A 25,773-nucleotide genomic window follows, 5' to 3' on the forward strand; every position below is an offset into this window, starting at 1 on the left:
TATCAAGCCTGTTACACAGTAACACACTAGTAGTAAGTTTTCCATTTGTCTGATGTAAGGTTGACACAGAGTATCAAAAGAGAGGAGTGTGATGGAAATTGCAGAACTAAGCTTGTTTGTCAGTAGAAATGTAACCATGTTACCGTTGAGATAAGGCCGGTGTGCTTCCGTCCTATGAACAACACTCATTCACCATTTATGGATTGAATTATGATGTTGTTATGCTTTAAAGAACTTGGGTTGACCAAAAAGAGAAGTGCTGTGTCCTATGACTAGTGTCGAAAGTGCTGTGTCCCATTAATAATTCTCATTCTGAAGAACAGTGTGTGTGTGTGTGTGTGTGTGTATTAGAGGGCTGCATTGGGATTGGGACCCAACGCAAATCTCGCGGGGAGCGGGCGGTTTGAACTTTGCTGCGGACGGGAACGGGCGGCTAAAAAAAACACTGCGGGATCGGGATGTAGTCTAGGCTAGCGACAATGGAGATCACTGTTAATGATAATCTCTTTATTAATAGCCTATAAAATTACGTGTTTTCTCCTGCGGGACGGGAGAAGACACAAAATCAATGCATCTCTATTATTGTGCGGGCAGAAATTCTCAGAGTTTTGCGGACACGGGCGGGAGTGGACATACACACTGCGGGAGCGGGCGGGAGTGTAACACGCACCCTGCGGTCGCGGGCGGTAATGGTCAGAAATTAGGTGAGAGCGGGCGGGAGCGGGATGAAGAAAACAGTCCCGCGCAAATATTTTTTTTTATATCTGTGCACAAATAAAGAAGAAGATTGCTTTGCTATATTCTTTGTTCAGTGTTAGAATTTACACGACGATACTTAGAATTCCCATAACAAAGGCAACCTGTGTGTTGAGAAAAACGTAAAGTAAGACCGGGGGTGGACAAAATGTGATTTTGGATAATTAACATCCTAACAGTCTAAAAAAAAGTCTCTAGATGTGTGAGTCATGGAAGAATATTAGCTCCTGCGAGCACTCGGCTATAACTGTCTTTTCTGGGCTTTTGCTTCAATAGCGCAAACATTAAAGCCAACACTTTGTTAGTTTCGAGAGACACTACTATAATATAGGCTACTTTGAAAAAAAATACTCGGTATGCTAAACGAAGCTAGCAACGATGTTCATCGATTTCACTTACCATCTCGATGAAGCTCTGTTTCATACTACTGTACCGATGTACAGATTCAGATGCAACGGTGGCTTTAGAAGTGTGCTTTTAAAATGAATATTCAGCATCAATCTCCTCTTGACATGGAAGTGAAAAAATCACATCTGTGTTCCTTTGAGCTCCAGTAGTGGAACTCCGCCCTCTACTTCCGGTCACTGATAGGTAATTCGTGCAAATTTCAGCGAAAATAAGCCAATACTGTGATCCCATCACTTTCCATTCATGTTCTAACTCGCACTTTTATTTTGAAGACGCGAAAACGGCGATATGCTTCGATGGAGCTTTTTGGAGCTCAGAGAACACTGCGCATGCGCGTTAATGATCATTAATTGTGTTAGCATATATTCATTTACTGATTGTACCGTGTGTTTATTCATTTACTGATTGTACCGTGTGTTTATTCATTTACTGATTGTACTGTGTGATTTAGAACATTCCAGACATTAACCTCCAGGTCCCTACCACTGCCGTTGTGCCCTTGAGCACCCTGACTTGGCTGACCCTGTGCCCAGAGCCCAGCGCTCTGTTCTCCCTCGGAGGGGGGTGTGCAGTGCGTGTGTGTTGTCTCGGGGGGGGGGTGCAAAAAGACCCATTCTAACAATTGATGTGAATTGATTGCATGGCAAATAAACAGTGTTTCTTTCTTTCTAAACCATTACATGACCTTTAGCATCCTAGAAAGTATCCTGTTCAGGCCTCCTAACCCATTGGGAGCGTAAAAGGCTGTGCTCCTGCCCCAGGTTACGACCCTTTGGCCAGGAGCGGAGGGGAGTAACCTAGCTAGCAGATGATAATATAATTTAGTGTGACATTGTATTTACGGCCTGTAATGGAATGGCCGTCAGCTTGGAGCCAAACTCCTCAAACTAGTGACGGGAACAGATGAGAAAACACATTAGCGTCTTCTCAAAAGTTCAGACTGTCCCTTAGAGATAAAGATGTAAGACTTCTAACTGCAGGACCATTGTTCTTTCGGAGCTGTTCCCAGGGTGTTATCTAGGACTGCGTATAGTTCATGCCACCTGTTTTCAAGGTTGTATATTGATATATGCCCATGTGAAAACCCCGCTCTATCATCGGACCATCTGAGGGGTATAAAGTATGTGTATTGGGGCTCTCTGTTCGTACGGTGCAGAGTGCTATGCTTGCAACCATTATTAATAAATCTACTAAACAGATATTGTGTTTGTGGATCTTTGCAAAGTCTCACTGAAATCGTTATTGTGGTAATTCCCTAGATATTCCCACCACAGTTAGGGTTAGGGTAGTGGTTCATTAAGCAGTGTGCTGTATCGTGGTTTGAGCTGACAAACCGTTATATATACCTAATAACTATGACCATTGATTTTAATTAATTGATTTATATATAATATATTATTATATCAAAGCCAAAAAAGCAAATTGTGCAAAATAGTGTTCTTTTTATTTGCAAACAACACAGAAAGGTTGGGAATAATGTACAAACTTTTTAAAAGTTTGTAAAAAAACCATCTTAAAAACATCTTTTAAAACCATTGTTCATTTATTTGATTAAACCATTATTTGACCATGATTATAAACCACCATTTATGTAACAAAAACAATCTAAAGATTCTAAAATAAATGGGGCGACGTTTATCATACTAAGTTCTTCTTAAACACTAATAATGTGTCATTTATACTACTTTAAATCTGCTTTTAAACTGTCAGTATACTTTATATATCAAATATATAAAGCAGTATACCTAACATACCTTAAGTATACTTAATACATGCATTGTTAGTGATCAAGTACAACTATAATAAAAGTCGTTCCAAAATGTCACCATTTAAGTATAACTTCAGTATAGACCAAAGAAAAAGTCAATTTAGTAACTGGCCCTGATGATGGTTGGTCGCACTGACTGCAATGTTGAATAATCTTGCAACTAAAGTTAGCTAAAATCCCTTCATAATATGCAAGGCAAGTAATGTTAGGTAATGTTAGCTAATTTAGCTGCACATGCCAAGTTGATGTGAGCTAGCTAATACTAATGTTAGCGAACTAGCTAACGTTAGCTAACGAATTGCAAGGTGGTCATGTTAACTGCTAACTTGTGTGATGTTACCATTTACGTTATGTTAAATTAAAGATCACGATCACTACTTGTGATTAAATCGCTAGCTAGCACTAACTAGCAGCACCACAGATGAACTACATGGCTAACAGGTGGATTTTGATTGTCATCTGTGTTCATTCAGGGTTATGATTGGATTATAAGTAGAATCTTATAAAGCCAATTTGGTATGTGGTGTTGAAGATGGAACTCTCTACATTTATAAATTACAGATTGAATATGTCCAATAAATAACTCATTTTCAACAAAAATGTGACAGAACCTTATCATTCTAACGCCACGAGGTGTGACAGGGCAAGGACATTATGTGACCACTTAAGCGAGATGAGGAGTCCTGTTCCTCCTTGACCAGAGAGTCTAGGGGAATGAGAAAAGGAGTAGGCATCAGAGAGGGCTGCCGGAATAGTTGTGTTAACCGGTGTAATCCATGCCTTTGTGAGAGCAAGGAAGTAGAGGGACATGAAGCAGGCATAGGCTGACATAGCATCTGCTTTCCGTACCGCTGACTGGCAGTTCCAAAATCCTCCCACGACAGTGAGGTCGTGGTCAGTTGAGCATGGTGGGTAGATTAAATTGGTATAGAGATAGAGGGTTTGTGGGCAATACAAGATGTAGGTAGCACTCAGTACACTCAAAGTAGCGAAAAAACAAACTAATAGAATAAAAATACTCAGTAGTTTGGCCTTCCTCGATGGAGTCCACAGATTGACTCCTTTGTTTTTGTGTCAAGCATCTTCGTGTCAGGTGGCTGTCTCAGAGGCTGTCACTCTATGATCGTCACGATATAAATGCAGATTCTGTGATTGCTGATGACTAGCAGGGTAGCAGCCCCTCCCACCCGATGATCAGTTAACAACCAGACAGGTTTCACCACTCACTCAATCCCAACTGTATTAGTCCTGGTCCAAGGTGAGCAGGGGTTAAATGCCTTGCAGGATAGTGTCAGGCCCTCCCACTGGAGATTGACAGCATTTCACAGCAACTGGCTTCAAACAGTTGGCTTCCAATAGAAACTAGGTTACTGAGCTTAAGGCAGGATAGCCACAGCAAAATACACGAGCTACCAACAGCACACTGACTTTAAACAAGATTAAACTAATTTACTTAGACTGGAGAACAGGCTTCACCACTCACTCAATCCCAAATGTATTTAATCAGTTAGACATATTGGTAACCCATTAAAAAATGTTGGTAAGTCAATCATAAATGATCAATGGTGTTACACTTTACATTAGGTCACATTTTATCAGTTACAAATGTTGACTGACTGAACTAAATACATAAACATAGCTAAATACACATACGCATTACTCATACAGTAGTATGGTTGGATATAACAGGAAACATACAATACAACAAATAATACAGGACACATCATAATACATAAAACACGTTGAGACTTGAGTGCATTGAGAAATAGTCAATGTGTGCAGGATTGATGTGCGTTGATCCACACTTTGACCTTCATGGAGAAGGATTTAAAGTCGCTAGTGCTTCTTAAGGGTGACTCTGCTGCTTTGTTCAGAGCTTAAAACAGTAATAGAGCAATCACAAGATACAATTAATTCAAAATATTTTATTCTGCTAATGTCTTTTGTATGAAGGAAGAGAGGTAGATGGGTATGTGGTAGGTAGGTAGGTGTGTAGGTGTGTAGGTAGTTATGTGTACGTGTCTGTCCATGTGTGTGTAGGTTTGGTAATAATTGTGCTTATTTTTTGGTCAGGCTTAAAGAAGATAGGTAGGTGGGGTTGGAAGGGAGGTAAATGAGTGGATAGGTGCCCATTACTCCAATTTACGCAGCAGCCACCGGATAATCCTGTCGTCAGAAATAAACACAGTAGTTACCAACAGAATGTAAAGACCTATTACTTCCTTGTTATGCTACCACCACTATTGACCCTACTTTTATTTCAGTCATCACCTTTCCTTCAGGCTCTTTTTGCCTGGTTTGTGAACTTCTTTCTTAATCTCGTTGGTTGTTGTCTCCTGCTGCTGTTCCTTCTCTTTCTTCACTCGTTTTTTCCCCGCCTTCTTTTTCTTTTTGCCTTTGTGAATGACGAGAGGACATTACAAGCTTTACATGACTAACTCTCTGGCTTATTGAGCTGAAAATGACTTGCTTTTCCCTTCCGATAATTTTATTGTGAATGCAAAGTGGGATGCTTTTGATGGTCCGACTCTGTCACCCCATTGAAATTTAGACTGAAAACTGTTAAGGTTCAGTAAGGGTTATGGTTAAGTTAAGAGTAAGGGTTAAGGTTTAGGGTAGGGTCGTCCTAAGGATCCCACTTACCATCTACCATCATTTCACTCACCTGTGGGGCCGGGGCCACGCCCACAACGGCCCCTCTAATGAGGAGCTTCTTGCCGCTCTCGCTCAGGTTCATGATGGGCGTCAGGCGGGGGCTGCGGCGGTAGGGGCAGTACTCTACGTCAGGAGGCGGGGTCATAGGGCTGGGTACATAGAAAGATCTAAAATCATCGTTGTCATTGTCAGCATTAAATGGAACCACAAAGGTGGTTTGGTCATCATTGTCCGCTGCGTTGTAGGGCCCTGGGGACATAGGAGACTAGTCTCAGAGAGCCTGTCGCGAGTCTCATCCTGTCCCCAGCACGCTCGGCTCTGTGGGGGTAAAAGACACAAACAAATTAGACTAGTCATACCAGTCTTGAGCTATTATATCTGTCTGTCCTGTCTTTACCATTTGAAACCTACTGTAGTAATATATATATACTTTTTTTTTTCTTTTTTTTTTGTACATCATTCGGATTTCATGCTTATTAAAAACACACCATCTTTATCTTTTATATTTATGTATTATCTATCCGCTCTATTCATAATAACTTTTAATTTATAGATTTGACTAAACTTACAAAGCACTGGGTAGCTTTCTCCCTCTCCGCAATCAGGACTTTGTCCCTGGCCAGTTTCTCCATGGCCATAGCGTCCCAGGCCTTGGTGATCCTCCCCACCATCTCTTCCTGGAGCCTCTTGCAGGCCAGCTCCAACTCCTTCACCTTAATCTGCCTCTCCTCCATGTTGATCCCCTCCACCAGGATCTCCACCTGCTTCCTCCTGAAGAGCTTCTTTCTCAGGCCTCTCAGACAGCCGTCTGCCCTGCCTGTGTCGCTCTCCTCCTGGCAGTCCTCGGCGTGGTAGCTCCAGTCATTGAGGTCCGGGTCGCTGTCCAGGCCTTTGCTGAGCCTCTCCAGGCACAGATCCATGTCGCGCTGCAGTGCGACCAGACCCTGTTTGATGACTCGCAGGGTCTCCTGCTTGGCTACGGTCCACATGGTCTCCTTGTCCTGCAGCTCCTTGCAGGGCTGATCCATGAAGGGGATCACCTCGCTCACCTTGCCTGAGGTCTTGCTTGCGGCACACAGATGAAAAGGGTAGGGGGTGTCGCGGTAGGCTGCCAAAGCTGGGATCTGGATGGTGGATATAAAGGATTAAGTACAGACGTGTGAAGAAAAAAAATATGAATAATATTTTATTATTGTAAAATAAGCAATTTCCAGTAAGTGAAAATGAAAGACTTTGAGACACACACACATACCCTCGGTTCATCTGAAAGGACTATGATGTCTTCATCAGAGAGGCCGTCATCATCGGAATTCAAAGACTGTACAAGAGAGGTCCAGTTTCAGTCATCATCCATACATTCTCCATAGACAGAAGTCAGATGGGACATTGAAGGAAACAAATCTGCTTACCCGCAATTCCGATTCAAGGCCAGAGGACAAGGAGTGAGTATTATCCTCAGCCTCATCACTCCCTTTCTCATCTTCAACCTGAAGAAGGAGAGACATTACTTTCAAAAAGTTACAGCATACAGAGAAACATGGAGTTTAGCAGTTAACTTAAACAGTGCATCTCAATGGTCTGTTATGGCTTCCTCTCTTCGTCCCCTAGGTGCCCTATGCTCCGATGTGAAATAATTGTTCACATATGAAAGCAGAATCCACCATATTCGTTTTTAACTTGTTGTCCTGTGTGTTCTCAGTGCACCTATTGGGGTTGTTGAATTTTCTAAATTAATTTACCAGCCGTCTCTGGACCCTTGTGTTGGGCTGCCTTTCATAATCCGGAAGATTCCGTGGGCCAGTATGAAGCTGTAAATAGGGCACTCAATGTAATGTGAGGAGATACTGTATTGTCTGCATAGTAATATTAAACTGGAAATAAACACTTTTAAAGAAAGTTTCATTTTCTGTAGCTTGTCCTTTCGATACATTTGACATCACCCAATTGCATACTTCAAATGTAAGTTTGTTGAGTAAACACAGAATGACAGAAACATGACAAGCAGACTTACAAGGTAAGGGCAATGTTTCAAAAACCTTCTGCGCATTTCGGCACTATCAACACGCTCCATTTTCGATTCCTAGGAAGAAACAGCCCAGTGGAGACAAATTCATATCAATGTCTCCTATATCCCCACATCTGTAGATATACATCTGCGGTATCTCTCCTATATCTGTGTTTCATTTAAAGTCCACATCAAATAAAAATTACGTCACTGTCACTGATTGTGACGTTGTTGATTATAACCTCACCATAATAATTTGTTGTGAGCTGAATATTCAATACAATATAAAAATGTTATTTTCGAATTACAAATATACGAATTTATTGTGTCCCACGTTTAAATCGAGGAGAGGACTATGGATTGGTCTCTGTCCGTTCGTATGTCACACAATTCTGAAAAGGTCACACGCTCTGACACCACTGGGACAATTTTTACGAAATGTTGGTCATACATCTGAATTATTGTCACCAATTCACACACAAGGAGGCACGGTACATCATTCCTGGGGGGCAACATTTTTACTGTACACTTGTTTGATTTTGTGGTGGTGGGCAACAAACAAGTGTCAACACTAATCCACACCACCTGTCGCCATTACAGCGCCAAGAAAACAATTAACAAACAAGTCAAGACTAGACTAATTGGCTATGAGACTATATATTTAAAATATATAAATTGGCTTTCTAAATAAGGTCTATACATGTACTAAAAGAAAAGTCATTTAACGTGAACAATGACCCTGAAATTAATTGATGATAATAATTACAAAATATTAGATTATAAGAGTACAATCTGATGAAAACATGTATTTTATTTAAGCCATATGGTTTTTGACAACCGCCTTACAAGTAGGCTGCACAATAGAGACCAACAATACAATACAATCACAATACGGTAGAAAACAAACATTCACAACAGACAAACAAACTTTATTTCAAACCAGTACTTTTAGGATAATAGCAGATAATGAATGACAACTTCACTGGACTTCAGTTTTCATAAAGCAGTGGCTGTATAACAGTCAAGAGGCCTAGATGTTCGCAGTAATTGATAGCATTATTTTCAGTCAATGGACCCTAAATAAGCATGTTTGACATTTCATGCCCAAATCATCATACATTTTCCGGAAATACTTAATGACTTGATTTAAATAACTTTGACATAATTTGAGTATTAGTTACAGTGCCCAGATAAACAGAACAAAAGTGTGGATTGAAGTCTGTCCTTGTCTGTTGACTCATTTCAGGGTAGGGAACCAAATATGTGATTTTGTGAACTATCCCTTTAATGAAATATTAGATATTAAGATATTAGTGGTACAAAACATGGCACCAAATTACACACACACTCACAAATTGTACTTATTATAAGTATATCACACCAATGATACTCAAATAACCACTCGGGGGGGCCATATCAGCTGAAGTCTAATCTACAGACCGTTGTTCATCTGACATTTGTGTCCCTGTAGCGCTGAGGCCCGACAGCCCTAAAAATGTCACTCAATACAGACTTTGATTTCTGATAATTGTACTTGCTGACTAGTACTATGGGAAATACAGGAGTACACAGACACCTTCAAAGTCTGGATTGAGCAACGTTTTATGGCTGTCGAGACTCAGGACTAAACTATATGCCCAATACGGGTGGGTATCATGCTTCGACGCTATAGGGACACAAATATCAGATATACAAAAGCCTGTAGTCGATTTCGGCCATATTTGGCCCACCACAACATTCCCTGTGGCTTAAAATTATAATTGATTTCATGAACAATTGATTCTCCCTTAAAATGTGCATTTGAAATACAAAGTCAAGGTTATACAGAATATTTAATTTGCAGTCATTGGTGGAAAGATTATGATAAAGCTGAGTAGTTTATTATATATTGACATTACTCTGATGCTTCCTGTCAGCCCACTTACTGATCTAGTTGAGTATCAGTCAATTACACAATAGTAAAGCAATGCAATTTTTATTAACTATGCAAGAATAATTCTGATTTGGAGGGAGTAAAAGGCGTAAAGAAGAACATTGTTCATCAAGAGTCATGATCTAAAGCCCAGTCCAGATGCAACAGCCTAGAGACGAGCGTTTTAATGCAGTTTTATTGATCTGAACTACCCAGTTTTAGAACGTCTTCTGTCGGTTGTTGGTGTCTCCGAAATTCAACATGTTACATCTTAGTTTAAATCTTGAAGACGAGGGGGAGCTGTCGCAGCAATTCTGTTGACATTTAGCGTGTTATTACAGTACAGCTTTCTAGCTAGTTGTACTTAGCTAATGCTAGCAAACGTTTGGTGTTGTTGTTTCTGAGGGAAATTTGGCGAGCTAGCAAGATAATTTCAGTTACATAATTTTCAACTAAAGCAACAATGCCCTCAGAGTTGTTGACACGCAGAGTGGCAAACCCCTACGAAGTTACAACATTGAAGATAAATCACGGCCTCGACGGCATTATTTATTTTACACGATTACACAACAAATCTGGAAATTGTCACAAGAAAACAAAAAAATTGTCACAAGAATACTATTCTAAAGTATTTATTTTGTGATAACATTGTGGTGGTTTTTGCTCTGCGTTGGAAATACAGTTCCCAAAACAACAAACGTTGTCAAGGGAACGTGTTATACAAATATACTGCAGCGTAGGAATATCTTAATAAGTGAAAACTGAAAACTGCGTTTTATCACAACATTCTTAAACAGTTACGTCTCATCGTCTCCTCTCGGCTGTTGTATCTGGACATATAAGCACATATAAGCCTGGAATAACAACGACACAAACCTGGCCTCAGTAGGAGTGCATTTACAGAGTAAGTGCTGTGGGAGATGATTGATGCGAGGTAAAGCCTATGGGACTAAATCTGGACAGGAAGTGTATTGTGTAAAATTCTAACAGTCAAAGGGTGTTTGTTTGATTGTACATCATCAGTTGAGCTCTAAAAAGACAATCAAACCCAAAGCAGCTCCTATTTAAATTACATTTGCCCTTTAAAGTCCACCTTCACCTTAATTATTTTGACCATGCTGTGAAAACTGTTTCCTCAAACTGGTCACTGAAATCTACACATTGGTCAAAGTAATAAAAGAATGACAAATCGAAGCAGGAACAGTTCTCAGGTTCTCTTTATATGTGTTTCACCCAACCTAAGAAATATGAAACCAAATGACATATCAAGCCCATCCTGTACACGTTTGACAAGAAGAATAGATGTAAGCAATCAGGCAGGAGGAGAGGCCGTGCTTTATGGTGAATAAAGTTACAACTGAGGGGCGTTGTTAGGCCCGACGCCAAGCTTTGACTTTATTCAAGATAAAGCATGGACTTAAGTGCCTTATTGCTTTTATACAACGGTTACAAAAGAAAACAAAGAAAACAATGCCTTAAGTATGTATTTATGATTGTGGTGGTTTCTGCCCTATGCTCAGAAATATAGTTCTCAAAAGGACCACTGTTGTCAAAGTAACGTGATAAACAAATCTTTGTAATTTGAGTGTTTGCGCAGGTATATTACTGCAATGTACTGTAGCTGTATTGTAACAGGTAAAACACGTCATAGCTGTTACTTTATCAGGGAATAAAGCACAGCTTCCAATGCCTCTCGGCCAGTCACAATGCTTGTTCTGATCAAACCGTTGTATAATAAATATGAATAAATATTAAAGTATAAGTTCTGATTTGTTTAACCAAATCTCAAATGTTGATGTAAAAGGGTACAGACACCTTTTGTCGCTCGAGCCTAACAAGATTGCTACAATTTCATAAAGTGGAATTTTACCCTGTAATCTAGTGGATTTGTGGTTAGTGGTTTTCATTAGTCAATAGTGACTAATTCACACACACACAAAAAATATATCTTACTCAAGATACAGCGCATAAGTATTGGAAAGAGGAAGCAGGTATCGTCAAGTTTCTCAAAACCCCCCAAAAGGGCTGTACCCTTCGACAGCATGCCATTCACATGCGAAAATAGAGATTTGGTTTATAAAACCGAATTTAAGAATAGTCTTAACTCAAGCTGGTGAGCAAAAAAACAAAAACTCATTTTAAGCAAAGGTAAATACTAAATTACATGTTTTTACAACACACATTTATTTATATATTCATTGACATTATCAAGAGAGTATGTACCAAACATACATCAACAACATTTAACATCAACAAAATCAAGAAAGAGTTGGTAGTGACATCGTAATCTACAGTGTGTAATTGATTCCTATGCAAATCAGAGACCCTATAAAAACAAAGATATTAATTCCAAAATTACATGAACTATTATCCTTGCATTAATATGGACTCAATTCAACTTATTGAGTGCCATAGCAAAGGGTCTGAATGCTTATGTACATGATGTATTTCTGTATTTAAATTGTAAGAAATGTATTGAAATTTCTAAAAACATGTTTTTGCTTTGTCATTCTGGGGTATTGTGTGTGGATTGATGGCAAATTCTTTTAATTTAATCCATTTTAAATTAAGTCTATAACACAACAAAATGTAGAAAAAGTGATGGGGTCTGAATACTTCCTGAAGGCACTGTAGGTATAACAATGCTGTCCAAGAAATAAGCTAAAACCTGAATGTTATAGTTTTGGGTCACATAAAATGTATGTCTGCCTTTATAAAGCATTTCCTAAGCCTCTGTTACAGGACATAACAGCTACTGTAAGGGGATTTTCACACTACTGACTCAAACTGAGCTGAGCTGTGCTGTGTTGGAGACACATCCAGTATAGTTGCTGTAGTTGTGCCAGGAAGGACAATGTGAAAAGAAAATGTCTCAGCAAGCACAGTACAGTTTGGACTGTATTGTGTAAAGCCGCCAATACTTCATAAAGGGTGACATAAGTGCAATGTATTATTAGTAAACCTATACTCGTATTCACAAACCATCTCAGAATAGTGCTGTTCTAGGGCCAGGTCCCCGCCTGTCCATATAACCATAGTCATTATGATCTCAATGGCAAATTACTCCTACTGTGTGACAATTCGTGAATACAGGCCCAGATGTGTCATGTTCGTGAGGGATTTCTGAATGGCTCATACAAGCTTATCATTTGAAGTATTACCCAGTTTCAATTAGGCCTACACTGGATACTGAATTTGCATTTAACACTCATGAACTGGCCTGAACAAAAAGACAAAGTTGTATTACAGCTGATCTCCAATAAAATGTATAACTTTACATAACAGGTAACGAATACAAATATACCTGACACCTTTTTACCTGGACCCAAAGAGACATATGTGGAATGTTTAAGTGTGTCTAACAGTTGGCTTGACCCCCATATGACACAGTGACAAACACAGGCATGGGCCATTGACTGGCATGGGCCATTGACTGGCATGGGCCATTGACAGGTTGCAAAGTTAAGCATGCCTGCAAAAGACCTCAGGGGTCTATGCCGCAAACTCAAGAAAAAGTGCCCCTTCACTTTAACCCTCCATCATAGTCATTAAATGAAGTCTTGGCCCATCTCTTATACAACATCTTATATCAGAATTGGGCTTCAGCACCCAAATACTGTACATGTCTCTATAAAGTGTTGTATATGAGCGAGGCATCTCACTTAACATATGTCTGAAGAGACTTTATAGCAAACAACTTATGACAGCAACAGCGCATTAGTGTGGCACGTAGCATTTCATGACTTGCAAGCTTGCAGTACGGGCATGTTAGGCTAAAGGTAAGGAAAATAAACTAAGCAATAACTGCTGCTAAATTCCACATCAACCCCAGCTTGATCATTATGGCTTAGGAACTAAATCAGACAAGATCCAACAGGTTTAGTGTTATGTGCAATGGTTATTGCTTCACCATGCCTTCTGATAGACTGTGTGGAATGTTATGACATTGCTTACACCTCGTCAGGCAGTGCAAATCTATAGGAATACAGTACCTCAGCCGTAGGGGTTAGGGCGTGATTTGGAATTGGCCCTTACACGCTACCCTATTAGTCAGGGAAAATAGCGACACATGCTTTACCCATACCCAGATTTGATGAATCCACAAGTAGGCTGACTTCTGTAATAACTATAAATGCAACTTAAGACCTGACGCTTACTGTATTCTCAGAGTATTAAGACGTAACAATCCTATTTTGATTAAAAGTGCCATTAACTCTGAGGACAGCCTACGTTAAACCTAGATCCAAGGAACCATCATAACCACAACAAGAAGAAAGACGTTACTACTAAAATGGGCTGCATCTCCCTGTCCATGTACTAACTTAAATATTCATAGACATCGTCTTAATTCAGGCCATACGTTTTCCTGATGTGTCCATGTATCTGTTGCAATAAAATGATTGTCAACTGACACCACTGGCAGCTCTTTTTCATTCGTTGTATTATTTTCATCTGTCAATTCGATTGGCTGGTGTGAATTGCCGAGTCATGCCATTGTCAGGGCATACCATAACACTGATCTAAGGGGCTAATGTAGAACAGTACCACAACGTGAACCTTTTCTCTTACTCTGTCAGGTTGTGGGGTATGCTATTGATACCCCACTACTTTAGCTCCTAAGATCAGTAGTCATTCTAGACCTATGACATTGACCATTGGGAGGCCAAAACCAACACTGCCTGCTGAATCAGTGCTACGCCTTACAAACTTTAGGGTTGAGGGCAGCTGTGGTATATAATGACATTTTGCCCCCGAGAGATAGGAGGCTGCAGATTTCACATTGTGTCACTCACAGCAGTCTGACTTGAAGAAATAAAAAGCCTACACTAATTTAGGTGATTATAAAAACAACTGAATTGAATCAAAATTGAGTTCAGTCAGTGTCACACACACACACACACACATACGTAAGCCTGAGTGATCCTGTGGCAATGCTAAACCACAAACAGAGAAAATTCAAGAAGTGAATCATTATGAAGACTCCTGCTTTTATATGAGAGCCCCACAGCGACAGCAGCACAAAGCAGCTGTGGGAATAAAAAAACATACAAGTGAGTGTCTCTTACTCTATGTGTGTGTGTGTGTGTGAGTGTGAGTGTGTGTGAGTGAGTGTGTGTGTGTACAGTATAGATGTGTACTGTATACTGTACACTGTACATGCCCAAATGTGTGTAGATGTATGTCAACCTACAGTACGCGTGTGTGTGTGTGTGTGTGTGTGTGTGTGTGTGTGTGTGTGTGTGTGTGTGTGTGTGTGCGAGCGAGGAGGCAGAAAGAATAATGGTCATAAAGACAGCTGGGTCCTGGTTCACTTCTGACTACCAGACAGCTGAAGGAGGAAGACGAAGATGTAGACCACATCCATGTAGAGACACAGCGCCCCAAAGACGTGCTCCTCTGGGCTCAGAGAGTAGCGCCTGTTCCCCATCAGCAGCTGCACGTCAATAGCCAGGAACTGCAGAGAAAGAGAGCAGGAGAAAGAGAGAAACAGAGAAATTAAGGGGAGAGCAGAAGACAGGGAGAGAGCGGTACAGAGGGGGAGAGGGGACATGGATGGGAGGGAAGGATAGGGGAGAGAAAGGGAACAAAGGAGGGGGAGAAACAGAGAGATGGAGAGAGAGGGTGAGACAGACAATATTATTCATCACAAATCTCTATTGACACTGCGGTGGCAAACACCAGACACAGGGACATGGTTTCAGTTGTAGAACATTATTATTTGAATATACAAAGACAATAATTCTGAAAGACATAGAAAGAGGATAGGTAAGTACCAAAGTGAAGACCAGAGCACCAAGTCCAGCGTATACTGTCTGCAACCAGGGAATCTGTGCAGAAGAGAGCATGGTCACAGAACACTTGTGAATATTACACTAAATGGCCAGCATCAATTCACAATTACAAGCTATTTAAAATGTGCAATATGCAAATGACCACAAAACAATGATCATAACATGTTCCCTTAGTCTTTTTAAAAGTTTGTTTTAGTTTTATGATTTATAATTTTTCACTGGTCTACAGTATGTCCACATGGAAGGTCATGCAGGTGCTTACGTAGCCAAAGGGGGCGGTGAAGAGAAGAAGCAGTCCAGTCACCATCAGCACCATCATGAGAGAGAACTGCAGAACGTGACACGAAGTGAAGTCGACCTGAAATGCAGGGGAACAGAGAAAACGATGACATGACCAACAGTCACATGGTTTCTCCTACCACCGCTACGCAGATGACACTCAACTCTTTTTCTCTTTCCCCCCTTCTGACTCACAGGTGGCAACACGTATCTCTGCGTGTCTTGCAGACATTTCCGCTTGGATGTCAGCCCACCACCTCAAGCCCAACCCTAACAAGACTGAGCTGCTCTTCCTCCCGTGGAAAGCCTGCCCTCTCCAAGACTTCCCCATCACAGTAGAGAACTCTCCCAGATACCCAAGAACCTTGGGGTGATCCTTGACAACCACTTATCCTGTGCGGTGAACATCACAGCGACAGCACGCTCCTGTAGATTCTTCCTCTACATCAGAAGGATACGTCCATTCCTCACCAGAGAAGCAGCACAAATCTTGGTCCAGACACTTGCGTTGACTGCTGCAATGCACTCTTGGCTGGGCTCCCCACCTCCGTCATCAGGCCTCTGCAGCTCATCCAGACTCATCCCGCCCGTCTGGTGTTCAATCTCCCCAAATTCTCCCATGTCACCCCCCTCCTTTGCACCCTTCACTGGCTCCCGGTAGCAGCTCACATCAGATTCAAGAACCTGGTGCTCCCCGCCTACCGGGCGGCAAAGGGAACAGCCCCTCCTTACTTGCAAGCAATGGTCAGCCCCCAAACCCCTGCCCGATCACTCCGCTCTCCCACCTTGGCTGGCCGTGACTGCCTATGGCCCCTGGTCCTAGCATAAATTACTTTTTCTTATGATGACTGATGGATAGATGATTCACTTACTCAAACAATGTATTTGTTGTAAGTGGCTTTGGATAAAAGCGCCTGCTAAATGCCATAAATGTAAATGTAAAATGTAACAGTCATTCTGAAACAAAGGGTTGAGTCTTAACTTCAAATGCTGAGGGAGTCATCATGTTAGAAGAGGTTTTATAATCAACACGCACAGTGAGAGGACTGAAAGTAACAATTCAACAGGAAATTCACTTATCAATCATTTGTGAAGCATCTATAGATGCTTTGTTTTTTCTTGAGCAATGTGTGGTGAATGCTCACCTTGGTCTGGAAACAGAAGAGTGTGATAAACAGGCACACCATGGCAGTGATGCCCACACACAGCATTACCACTTTAGTGTCATGGTAGCTGTTGACACAGGAGGGAAAGGAGAGCAAAGTCACTTTTGACTCACAAAACATGCTCAAACTGACATGCAAAGTAAGCATGTAATACACATAGCCTTGGCCAACTTTGGATAAGTTGTTAGTATGCACTCACATACCAACAAAAACTCACAATTATTGACACGGATTGCCTGCAAACAAACACACATGCACATGATGTGATTCTTTTTTCTCTTTCTCACACACACACGCACACATACACACACACATATACACACACTGATTGAGAGTTTACCTGGCCAGCATGCCTGCCATATAGGACATTGCCAAAGTCTGTAAAAGTGGGGACAAAAAAAGTCAAAACACACACACACACACACACACACACACACACACACACACACACACACACACACACACACACACACACACACACACACACACACACACACACACACACACACACACACACACACACACACACAAAAACAATCCAGAGAGGTCTGTTCACATCAATGATTGCCTTCACATACCACAAGGTTAAGGTCAATTTTCACACATCTGTTTTGGGAGTGAATGTGCTGTCTGAATGCAGTCATTTAGGTTGTGCATTGGAATTCCTTCAGTCGACTCGGTTCAACCCCTCACTATTGGACACAAACTATGTGTACCTATTCGCTGAAACCCTATTCAATCACTCCTGTAAAAGCTGAGGACACATGCAAGCAGGTAGCCCCACCTACTGCCCAGCCTATAAAGGTCGCCGCAAGCACTGTCCGAAGATTATAGCGTTCCCGTTGGCTAGCTGGCAACTTAACTTAGCTATCCCACTGAGAATCCTACGATTCTCCTGGCCATTAGGTTGTCTCTACCCAAATCCTGCTGTTTTAGCTTGACATTCACTGAAGAACTAGACGATTTTGGTAAGCCAAGTTCAAGGGGTTTCACCTTGTGCGCACCTGCTTCTCTCAGAGTTAGCAGGCTAACACAAGAAGGTTGATAGCTAGCTTAGTGATTGCAATTCCACAGAATAGTTTGAACTCTTGCTATCTCCCACGTGTAGGCTACGGCTAGCACTTGGACGGTTGGCAAGCTTTGAGTGCTCATGGCCTACGAACCATTGAGCTCCTAGCTAGCTTTGACAAGCTTATATTTTTTGGCCTTGTGCTGAAAATATTAGCGCCCTGTTCGCACTCCATCTGAATCTGTCTTTGGATCTCTGTTTTTACGATATTACAGACCCAGCTGTGTGAGAATTGGCCTTTTAGAGAACAACAGAGAAGTGATTCAAATATGTACTGTAGCGACACTTTTGCACGAAGAACTAGTACTGTACATCACATAAAATCAAACAGAATGTATGCTCAAACAGAAACTTACAAATATGCCCAACAGAATGAGGTTGGTTGGATACTGTCGTCTGTAAAAAGACAACAAATAGGATGAAAGATTTGGTAAAGAATGTAGGCTGAGCACAAGTAAGATTGTGTAATGGGAAGTCTTCTTACCTAGCACTCGTGCTGCATACCAGCACCAGGTACGTCCCCATAAAGGTGATACTAGGAACAGAAAAGTTTTTAATATCACCTACATAACACGTACCTAAGGATCGACACGAAAGATCTCTAGAGGTGAAACTGTCTGACAAACTTTGAATTTGGAGTGAATTAGTGTATACGTTATACATTAGTGTGTACACTCCAATTACATAGGCTAACACTTCATAAGTGTATTCTAAAAATGGCATATCAGCTGTCATGGCAACTCACCTCTCACTTACATTAGCTTAAAGATTTAATTAAACATCACGTCATGACCCAAAAGAAAGACTTTGGAATGGTGTATTGCTACTATCTACTGTCTTTCTTATGGAATCTTAAGGATAAGGCATTATGGAAACCCTGTTACCAGTTTGGCGCTGGTAAAAAAATGTTTAGTGGTCGCAGGTACAGCAGTAAATAAACAGAAAACAACCATATTTTAGAAAAAAAAGGAGAAAAAAGAAAGAATAGTTAAAGAATAGTTTTATATATTTCCTTCGGAAAGTATTCAGACCCCTTCACTTTTTCCACATTTTGTTGTGTTATAGTTGCACCTGCTGGCTGACCACTGCCAAAAATCAAAATAAAATCAGGATAAGAGAAAACAGAAAACAGAAGAAGCCAGTCCCCCCCCCCCCCCCCCTCCCCCTCCCCCTCCTGTTCACCTGCCCATCCACCAACACAACCACCACCCCTCCTCTCCAACCCACCCACCCTCCCTCTACCCACCCTGTGTCTGTGGGTCGAGACATACATAAAATAGACTTAAGGGAAAATAAATAAGTACAAGTAAAAATACGGAAACAGCTATGAATTGCACATGGATGTAGAGATCAGCATAGATTGTCACGCTTGACCATGGCTCAGGGCACAGAGAAACATATTTCACATATTTCACATATTCATGTCCCCTCGGGGCATAGGGCACTGGTAAACGGAGAATACTTACTACGAGGCCAGGTAGAGGATAAGGTTGTGCTGCACAAACTGTCGGACTGGCTCGCTGTCAACAACAAAGAAAATGACCTCTTTAATAACTGTTTATGGACAAACCACCCGTTTAGTTAGCTAAATGAGTGCTTTCCGGGGGCCCTCACCAGAACGTGAAAAGTGCCACAATCCCAAAAGTCACCAACAGCTGAACCATGAGGGTGGTGAACACCTAGAGAGGATAGACATACCACATGTTAGACAGAATCTCTTCAGATCCTTCCTGAGAACACCACACTTTTGAACGTACCGTAACACTTTAACTTGAGGCACCTTATGAAGTGTCATAGAGCTGTACACACATTCATAGAGCCTTACAGATCAATTCATAGAGCACCCTAAGACTATAAAATAAAGAAACAGGACACAAAAGGCCCCTTGGGCTATATTCAAAATGTCTTATTGATTTATCAGTTTCATAACGCTAGGACTGCATGAATACGGCTCTATGAATATTTACATGACTCTATGAAAGAATGTTGGGCTGGCTTCATATGGTGGATTCAAGTAAAGTGTTACAGACTAGACACTGTCTTTTAACCACCAGCAAAGTCTAGGTGTTTCTATTGTTACATCTAGTGGTGTAATATCACTCACTGTGCACACATGTCAAGCTCTGAGGGCAGTCTTTTGATAGTGATACAATGAGAGTAAAAAGACAAGAGTTAAGAGGTTGTTTGAGGAAGATTGAGTTGGGAAAGAAACCTAAGAGACAACACTTCAAGGGAAACATTCCAACAAAACACACATCAATTGACATGAGAAAATATTATTAAGGGCATACAGCTATTAGCTATAACTAGTGAGCAGAATACAGTGAAACAAGAAGGATTAAAAAAATAAGTTATTCGCAATAAGACACACACAAGTGTGATAGATGGGAGAGTGATTTAAAAAGGGTACAGCAAAATACAAATCAGTTCCATTGCAGAGGGCACACCAAATCAAAGTATATTCATCATATGCACAGGATACAGCGGGTGTAAACAGTGCAATGCAATTTTTACAATGCAGTGAACATCAATAAGTAAAATAAAAGTAACATAATACGGCAATAAGTGTAAAACTACAAAAGGACGTTTTAGTAGAAACTTCATGTGTTAGCTTAGCTGGCTAAACGTAATCTAATTATTGGTAGTGGAGGAAGCTTAGTGACATAGTTCTATCTTTGAGATATCTTCAAGTATGATGAATACACTTTTGGAAACCAGCAGTGATGGTAGAGTGTGCTGAAGCAAGCCCACTAATAATAAGAATAAGTATGAGCAATAACAATAGTTGTTATGCTAATGAGCAGTCCAATACATTTTATAAATATAGCAGCAGTTATGGTAGTGTGTGAGTGTGTGTGCGTGTGTGTGTGTGAGTGAGTGAGAGAGTGAGTGTGTTTGTGAATGAGTGAGAGCATGTAAGTATGTGTGTGTGTATGGATTGGGTGTGTCGAGAGTCAGTGCAAATTGTCTATTATGGTGCAGGTGAATAGTAGGGTTGTGCAGGTGGACAGCTAGGCTTGGAGGTAGAAGCTGTCTCGAAAACCTGTTGATCCGAGACCAGCTGCTGCAGTACCGTCTACCAGATGGCTGTGGAGAAAATATACCGTGGCTTGGGTGGCTGAAGTCCTTAGGGATATACCTGAAGTATTTGAAAGTCATTTCTAAAAGTTACGAAGTTAGAAAACGTTCTTGCAGCAAGGTGTAACACACTGGTGGTGGAAGGGGAACGTACAACTACCCTGGCCTTGTGTCTAACTACCCTGGCCTTGTGTCTAACTACCCTGGCCTTATGTGGAACTACCCTGGCCTTATGTGGAACTACCCTGGCCTTATGTGGAACTACCCTGGCCTTAGCCAGTGTGTTATGAGAGCTGCTGAGTTAACTTTATTAGCACTGTGGTTCGTGCCCTTGCTTTGTACGTGGGAGACCTGAGACGCTATACCCCCTGTTGCCATTTGCTTCATGAAGCCCTTTGAGTTTCAGAAAAACTGTACTGTATATTAATGCAAATTATTATCATAACAGTACAGCATTTGAAAAGAAACATGTGTGGCCTAGGGTGGTCCAGTGGTCTAGCACCATGGCCTACAGTGCACACTGACATATCCTTACTTCTTGTCTTTCTCTACTGTCTCTGTCCAATAGAAATTGAAAAAATATGTGAGTGCCCCATTGCAAACAATAACCTTAAAAGAAGAAGAAAAGGAACACAAGTAAAGATACAACCTTCGGACACCATTTCCTCACCTTTCGTACAAACATGCGGCGGATGTTCTTGTCCTCCCAGCTGTTGCCGTCAAAGCTGCTACTGGTGCTGGGGTCGGAGAAGGGGGAGGACATGTCGGAGGCATAGGGGTTGGTGTAGCCTGGGCCTAACAGAGCAGGGGGACAGCGACAAGAAGAGAGAGGTGAGACAGTGAGAAGGCGGATTGTTTTTATGTTTTAGCATCAAATTGAAGATTTTCAGCATATTTTAATGAATACTGAGATAATACCATACACAGAGATATTTTGGGCCATGGTTATCACACCATAAAATAATCATACCGGGACATGCCTAGTTAGCGGGCTTGCTCAAGCAAGTCCAACTATTATTATTACATTTGTTATTATTTCAATTCTTTTTTCGGCATGCTTCTCCTCCGACAGCTTTGAAGCTATTCACACCAATCAAACTTTAAAACATGCAGAGAGGTCTAACTTGAAAAAAAAATCTTCATCAACCTGATGCAGTGCCTTAGCTGGCAAGGTAGCTAGCAACGATTAGTGATTATGCTAACACAAACTTTGTAGGCATTTCTATGCTAGTAACATAGCAGCTTGCTAGTAAGAGGGGGTAAAATACATTTAAAAAGTGTTTGTTTCATACAAAACGAGTGTATATTTATTTCACTGTAGTGGAAGACACCTTCATTTTCAAGTGAAGTAGCCACCATCTTGTGAAATGTTTGTTTGTCTCGCCTCTCCGTCAATTTGAGTGGTTTCTTGGCCCAAGATGTTGCCCTGAGGCCACAAATGATGTGTCCCTCAATAGTAACGTCTGCTATTCATTACATTAAAAATACCATTTATACTTTTTGCGCTGTACCCCATCTTGCCTGAAATCCTATTATTTCCTATGGCCTGAATGGGGACATTTCAAAATGTATCCACCTTTTCATATTTTAAGCTTGACAGCTCGTTAAACATTAAAATGTGTAGACTTGGGGGCACTCAGTGTCGTAGCACACTAAGGCGCATACCATATCATCGCAAGGTCCCTGGTTCGATTCCGGCCATCGACATATCCCTCCTCTCTCTCTCTCTCTCACCCATCCTTCCTTTAAACATTAAGCCTTTTTAAGTTGCATAAATGAACATGGGTTTCTATGAGGATCATTGAGTTCCTATGATACATTCTATCTATACCTACCTTCTCTAATCTATCCACCCTCTTTGAATTTTCCACGAGGCATGAGACTGCGTCAAATGTAGGATTCAGGGAAATTGATAGAGAGCAATCGCCATCAATGGCTGATTTGAGGAGAGAAGCATGTTTCTGCAAAGAGCAGCTGGTTATAAGGTTAAGTATAATATAGCAGGCTATGTTGTTCCCATGGACCTAGAGATGTAATGTGGTAGCCTACTTTGTTTTGAGTGGTTAATAAGCAGAAGTCTAGCAGTAGTTGTTACTGTGGTAGCTTATCATGTGTTCGGTAACGTTACGTTCATGCTGTGTATTCAGCGAAGACATGAATTATATTACCACACCCAGCCAGTCGGCTTGTTCTGTTTTCCGGAGAAAAGTAGGCATAAGATAAAGCAGTTTTTTATGCATTGTGACGATTTAGACAAGAAAGAATATCACATAGCAGTTTGTTGTTAGCCAGGAATAGTGTACAAATGAACTGGAGTTGGTTGGAGTGACCCTTTAAAGGCACTATTAAGTTATTAAAATGTCTGACTTTTTAAAAATTTGACTTTATGGGTTAACTATCTCTTTCAGACAAAGTCTCTAACCACTTCAAGTCCAGGGCCCTGGTCAAATATTGAACATGCATCCTTCCTTTTACCTTAATCACTTATCTAAGTGATGACCAGTATTCCACAACAAAGCTTACATTAACCCAGCCATGCCAGTCAGTCAACTCCAAGTATGGGATGCATTTTCAATGTATTTGAACACAGCTCTTATGAGTTTCCAAAGGTGTGAAGGGGCAAAGGAGACCTTCAACATGTAGGGGTGGCCTATTAACCACAGATGAAGGAGCTATGTTACCATTTTTGTATTGACCATAGAGATGACTCACTTGGGCTGGGATGCACATAGCTGGTATTGTGGATGGGCACCGAGGGCGGGGGCATGGGGGGCAGGTGGTCAACATCAGGGGGCATTGTCAATGCTACCGGGGGGTATGCCTGGTCCTTGTCCCCTGCCATGACTTCGGCGTAGCTGGGCGGGGGAGCTGATAGACTCATGGCGAGACAGTCTCTGTTTGTGGGAGAAGGCTGAGGAGGAGTAGATGGCACTATAAATAATAAATATAATAGATTTTATTTATAAAGCTAATTTCTAGCAGCAAAATCACTATATAACATAGTAAACACAGTTTAAAAATCACAATAAAAAACATATTTGTATCATATAGAATCAGAACAATATCAAGGCTATTTATATATGCACAGGGTATCAGGCAGGACACTCATTAGCAGTGTTTGTAGGCATTTGTGTCCCCCACGATGAAATTGGGGAGGGGACTGTGGATCTGTCCTCCATCTGTTCGTATGTCACATAAAATATCTCAGACACCACTGGGACCATTTTGACAAAACTTGGGTGAATGATGCATCTTGCCATAGAGATCTGTAATTTATAAAATTATACTGATTGGCCCAAGTGGGTGCTATAGTAAACAAATGAAATTCCAAACTTAGCAAGCATATCTCCTGTTCTGTTTGAGTTATAGTCACGAAATTTGGTACATATTTGCAGCCCCTCATGAGCAACAAGTTTCTTATAAGGACCTATAAGCTCTGCCTATTTGATTTTCTGCTAATAGACTTGTTGTCCCCCACCAAACTTTGAATATATCTCCTTTCCTGTTTGAGCTAGGCTCAAGACTAGACACCAGTCCTAACCTGGCGATGAACCATCCTTGCTGTCTCTGTTTAACGTATCAGATTTTCAGTGTTCTTGTGTTCCTTTTTGCTTATCTGTCCCAGCCCCTCAAAATAAATAAATATATATGATCTACATATCTATGATCAAATCAAATCAAAGTGTATTTTTCATACACATACACAGAATACAGCTGTAGACAATGCAATGGAATGCTTAGGGCAAGCTAGCTCCTCAACAATGCAGCAACAACAATCAAACAATCAACAATAGTTCATATTGTTTGTATTGTATTTATTGTTTATGTTGTTCTTATTGTAAAGCACTTTGAGACATTTGTCCATGTAAAACACACGAAACAAATAGATCTGATTGATTGAGCTACAGTCATGTAATTTTGGACATATATGCACAGTTAGCTAGCTACCTTACATGCTAGCTAGCTACCTTACATGCTAACTAATTTAGCTAGCTAACTACAATTCGTGTAGTGAATCGCTTAGTGACCCACACAAAGCAGCGTGACGACATGTAAACCGTTTTGCAATAATGCAGAAATCCCACAAACTCAATCCAAGACATAACCAGATGGCTGGAAAATTGATCTAAATTAGCTAGAGGTACCTTTTGACAAGAGCAGCGTTACTGGCCACCTTCTCCCTAACTAAGGGGTCCGTGTACCTCGCAGCTATTCCATTTGCGTGTTCAAAACGGAAATAGGAAGTCGGAAATCCGCTCAGATCTCGTTTTTCGCTTGTGGAGTTAGAAAACAGAAAACGAGAATCGGCCCATTTACCGATTTCTACCTATGTTGGGTCATCAAATAACATTATTTTGTGGGGAAAAGAGTAACAAGGGTAATTTAAATGTTTTCCGAATGCACCCCAAAAACGAAGAATGGCGTGTTTTCTTTATTTTGTTCAGTTTTGCAAAATCAAATAATAAAGAAAGACAAGAAAATAGACTTTATTCAGTTTTCAAACATATGTTCCAATAATCATGGTGGCAGCTAATGGTAATGTTGTAGAAAATCCCAGAATGAGGTGACAGAAAGTTCAGTGATAGCCTTTCTTAGAAATCGCTTATGACATAATGGTTAATAGGATCCAGATGTTGTTATTGATACAGAAGAAATATTATGATGTTGCAACTAGTATGTTTTTGCCAAAATTACAAGGATGTCGAAATTATAATGTTCTGATCCAATTTCTGTAAGACAATGGGTTTTGGGCCAAAGGGTGGATATTGTTCACCTGTTTATGTATATAATGAGCAGACATGATCATAACTTCTTTGGATTACTCTGCAGAGACCCCAGTTTGTTTGTGCAAATATTATTATCTGCATTAATAAAACTGTGTAAA

General features: G+C 40.8%; 1 protein-coding gene across 3 annotated transcripts; it reads right to left on the bottom strand.

Annotated features, from left to right (window-relative positions):
* Positions 1 to 10,705: 10,705 nt before the first annotated feature.
* faim2a (Fas apoptotic inhibitory molecule 2a) lies at positions 10,706 to 25,085 on the bottom strand. Of its 3 annotated transcripts, XR_014554496.1 has the most exons (13): positions 25,034 to 25,061; positions 23,601 to 23,799; positions 21,559 to 21,683; positions 19,425 to 19,489; positions 19,277 to 19,330; positions 18,295 to 18,345; positions 18,167 to 18,206; positions 17,082 to 17,119; positions 16,721 to 16,808; positions 15,559 to 15,654; positions 15,279 to 15,332; positions 13,249 to 14,959; positions 10,706 to 13,161 (listed from the first exon to the last, which is right to left on the bottom strand). XR_014554496.1 is itself a non-coding variant. In XM_083680419.1 (12 exons), exons 2-12 carry the CDS (start codon positions 23,767 to 23,769, stop codon positions 14,813 to 14,815), a joined length of 927 nt encoding a protein of 308 aa, XP_083536545.1. In that variant the 5' UTR covers positions 23,770 to 23,819; positions 25,034 to 25,085; the 3' UTR covers positions 10,706 to 14,812. The 3 variants fall into 3 exon arrangements, 2 of the variants coding, with proteins under 2 accessions (XP_083536545.1, XP_083536544.1); XM_083680419.1 differs by having other exon boundaries at positions 10,706 to 14,959; positions 23,601 to 23,819; positions 25,034 to 25,085; XM_083680418.1 differs by having other exon boundaries at positions 10,706 to 14,959.
* Positions 25,086 to 25,773: the final 688 nt, after the last annotated feature.

Source organism: Argentina silus, assembly GCF_951799395.1.
Source record: "Argentina silus genome assembly, chromosome: 1".
In the NCBI taxonomy this organism is placed as follows: Eukaryota; Metazoa; Chordata; class Actinopteri; order Argentiniformes; family Argentinidae; genus Argentina; species Argentina silus.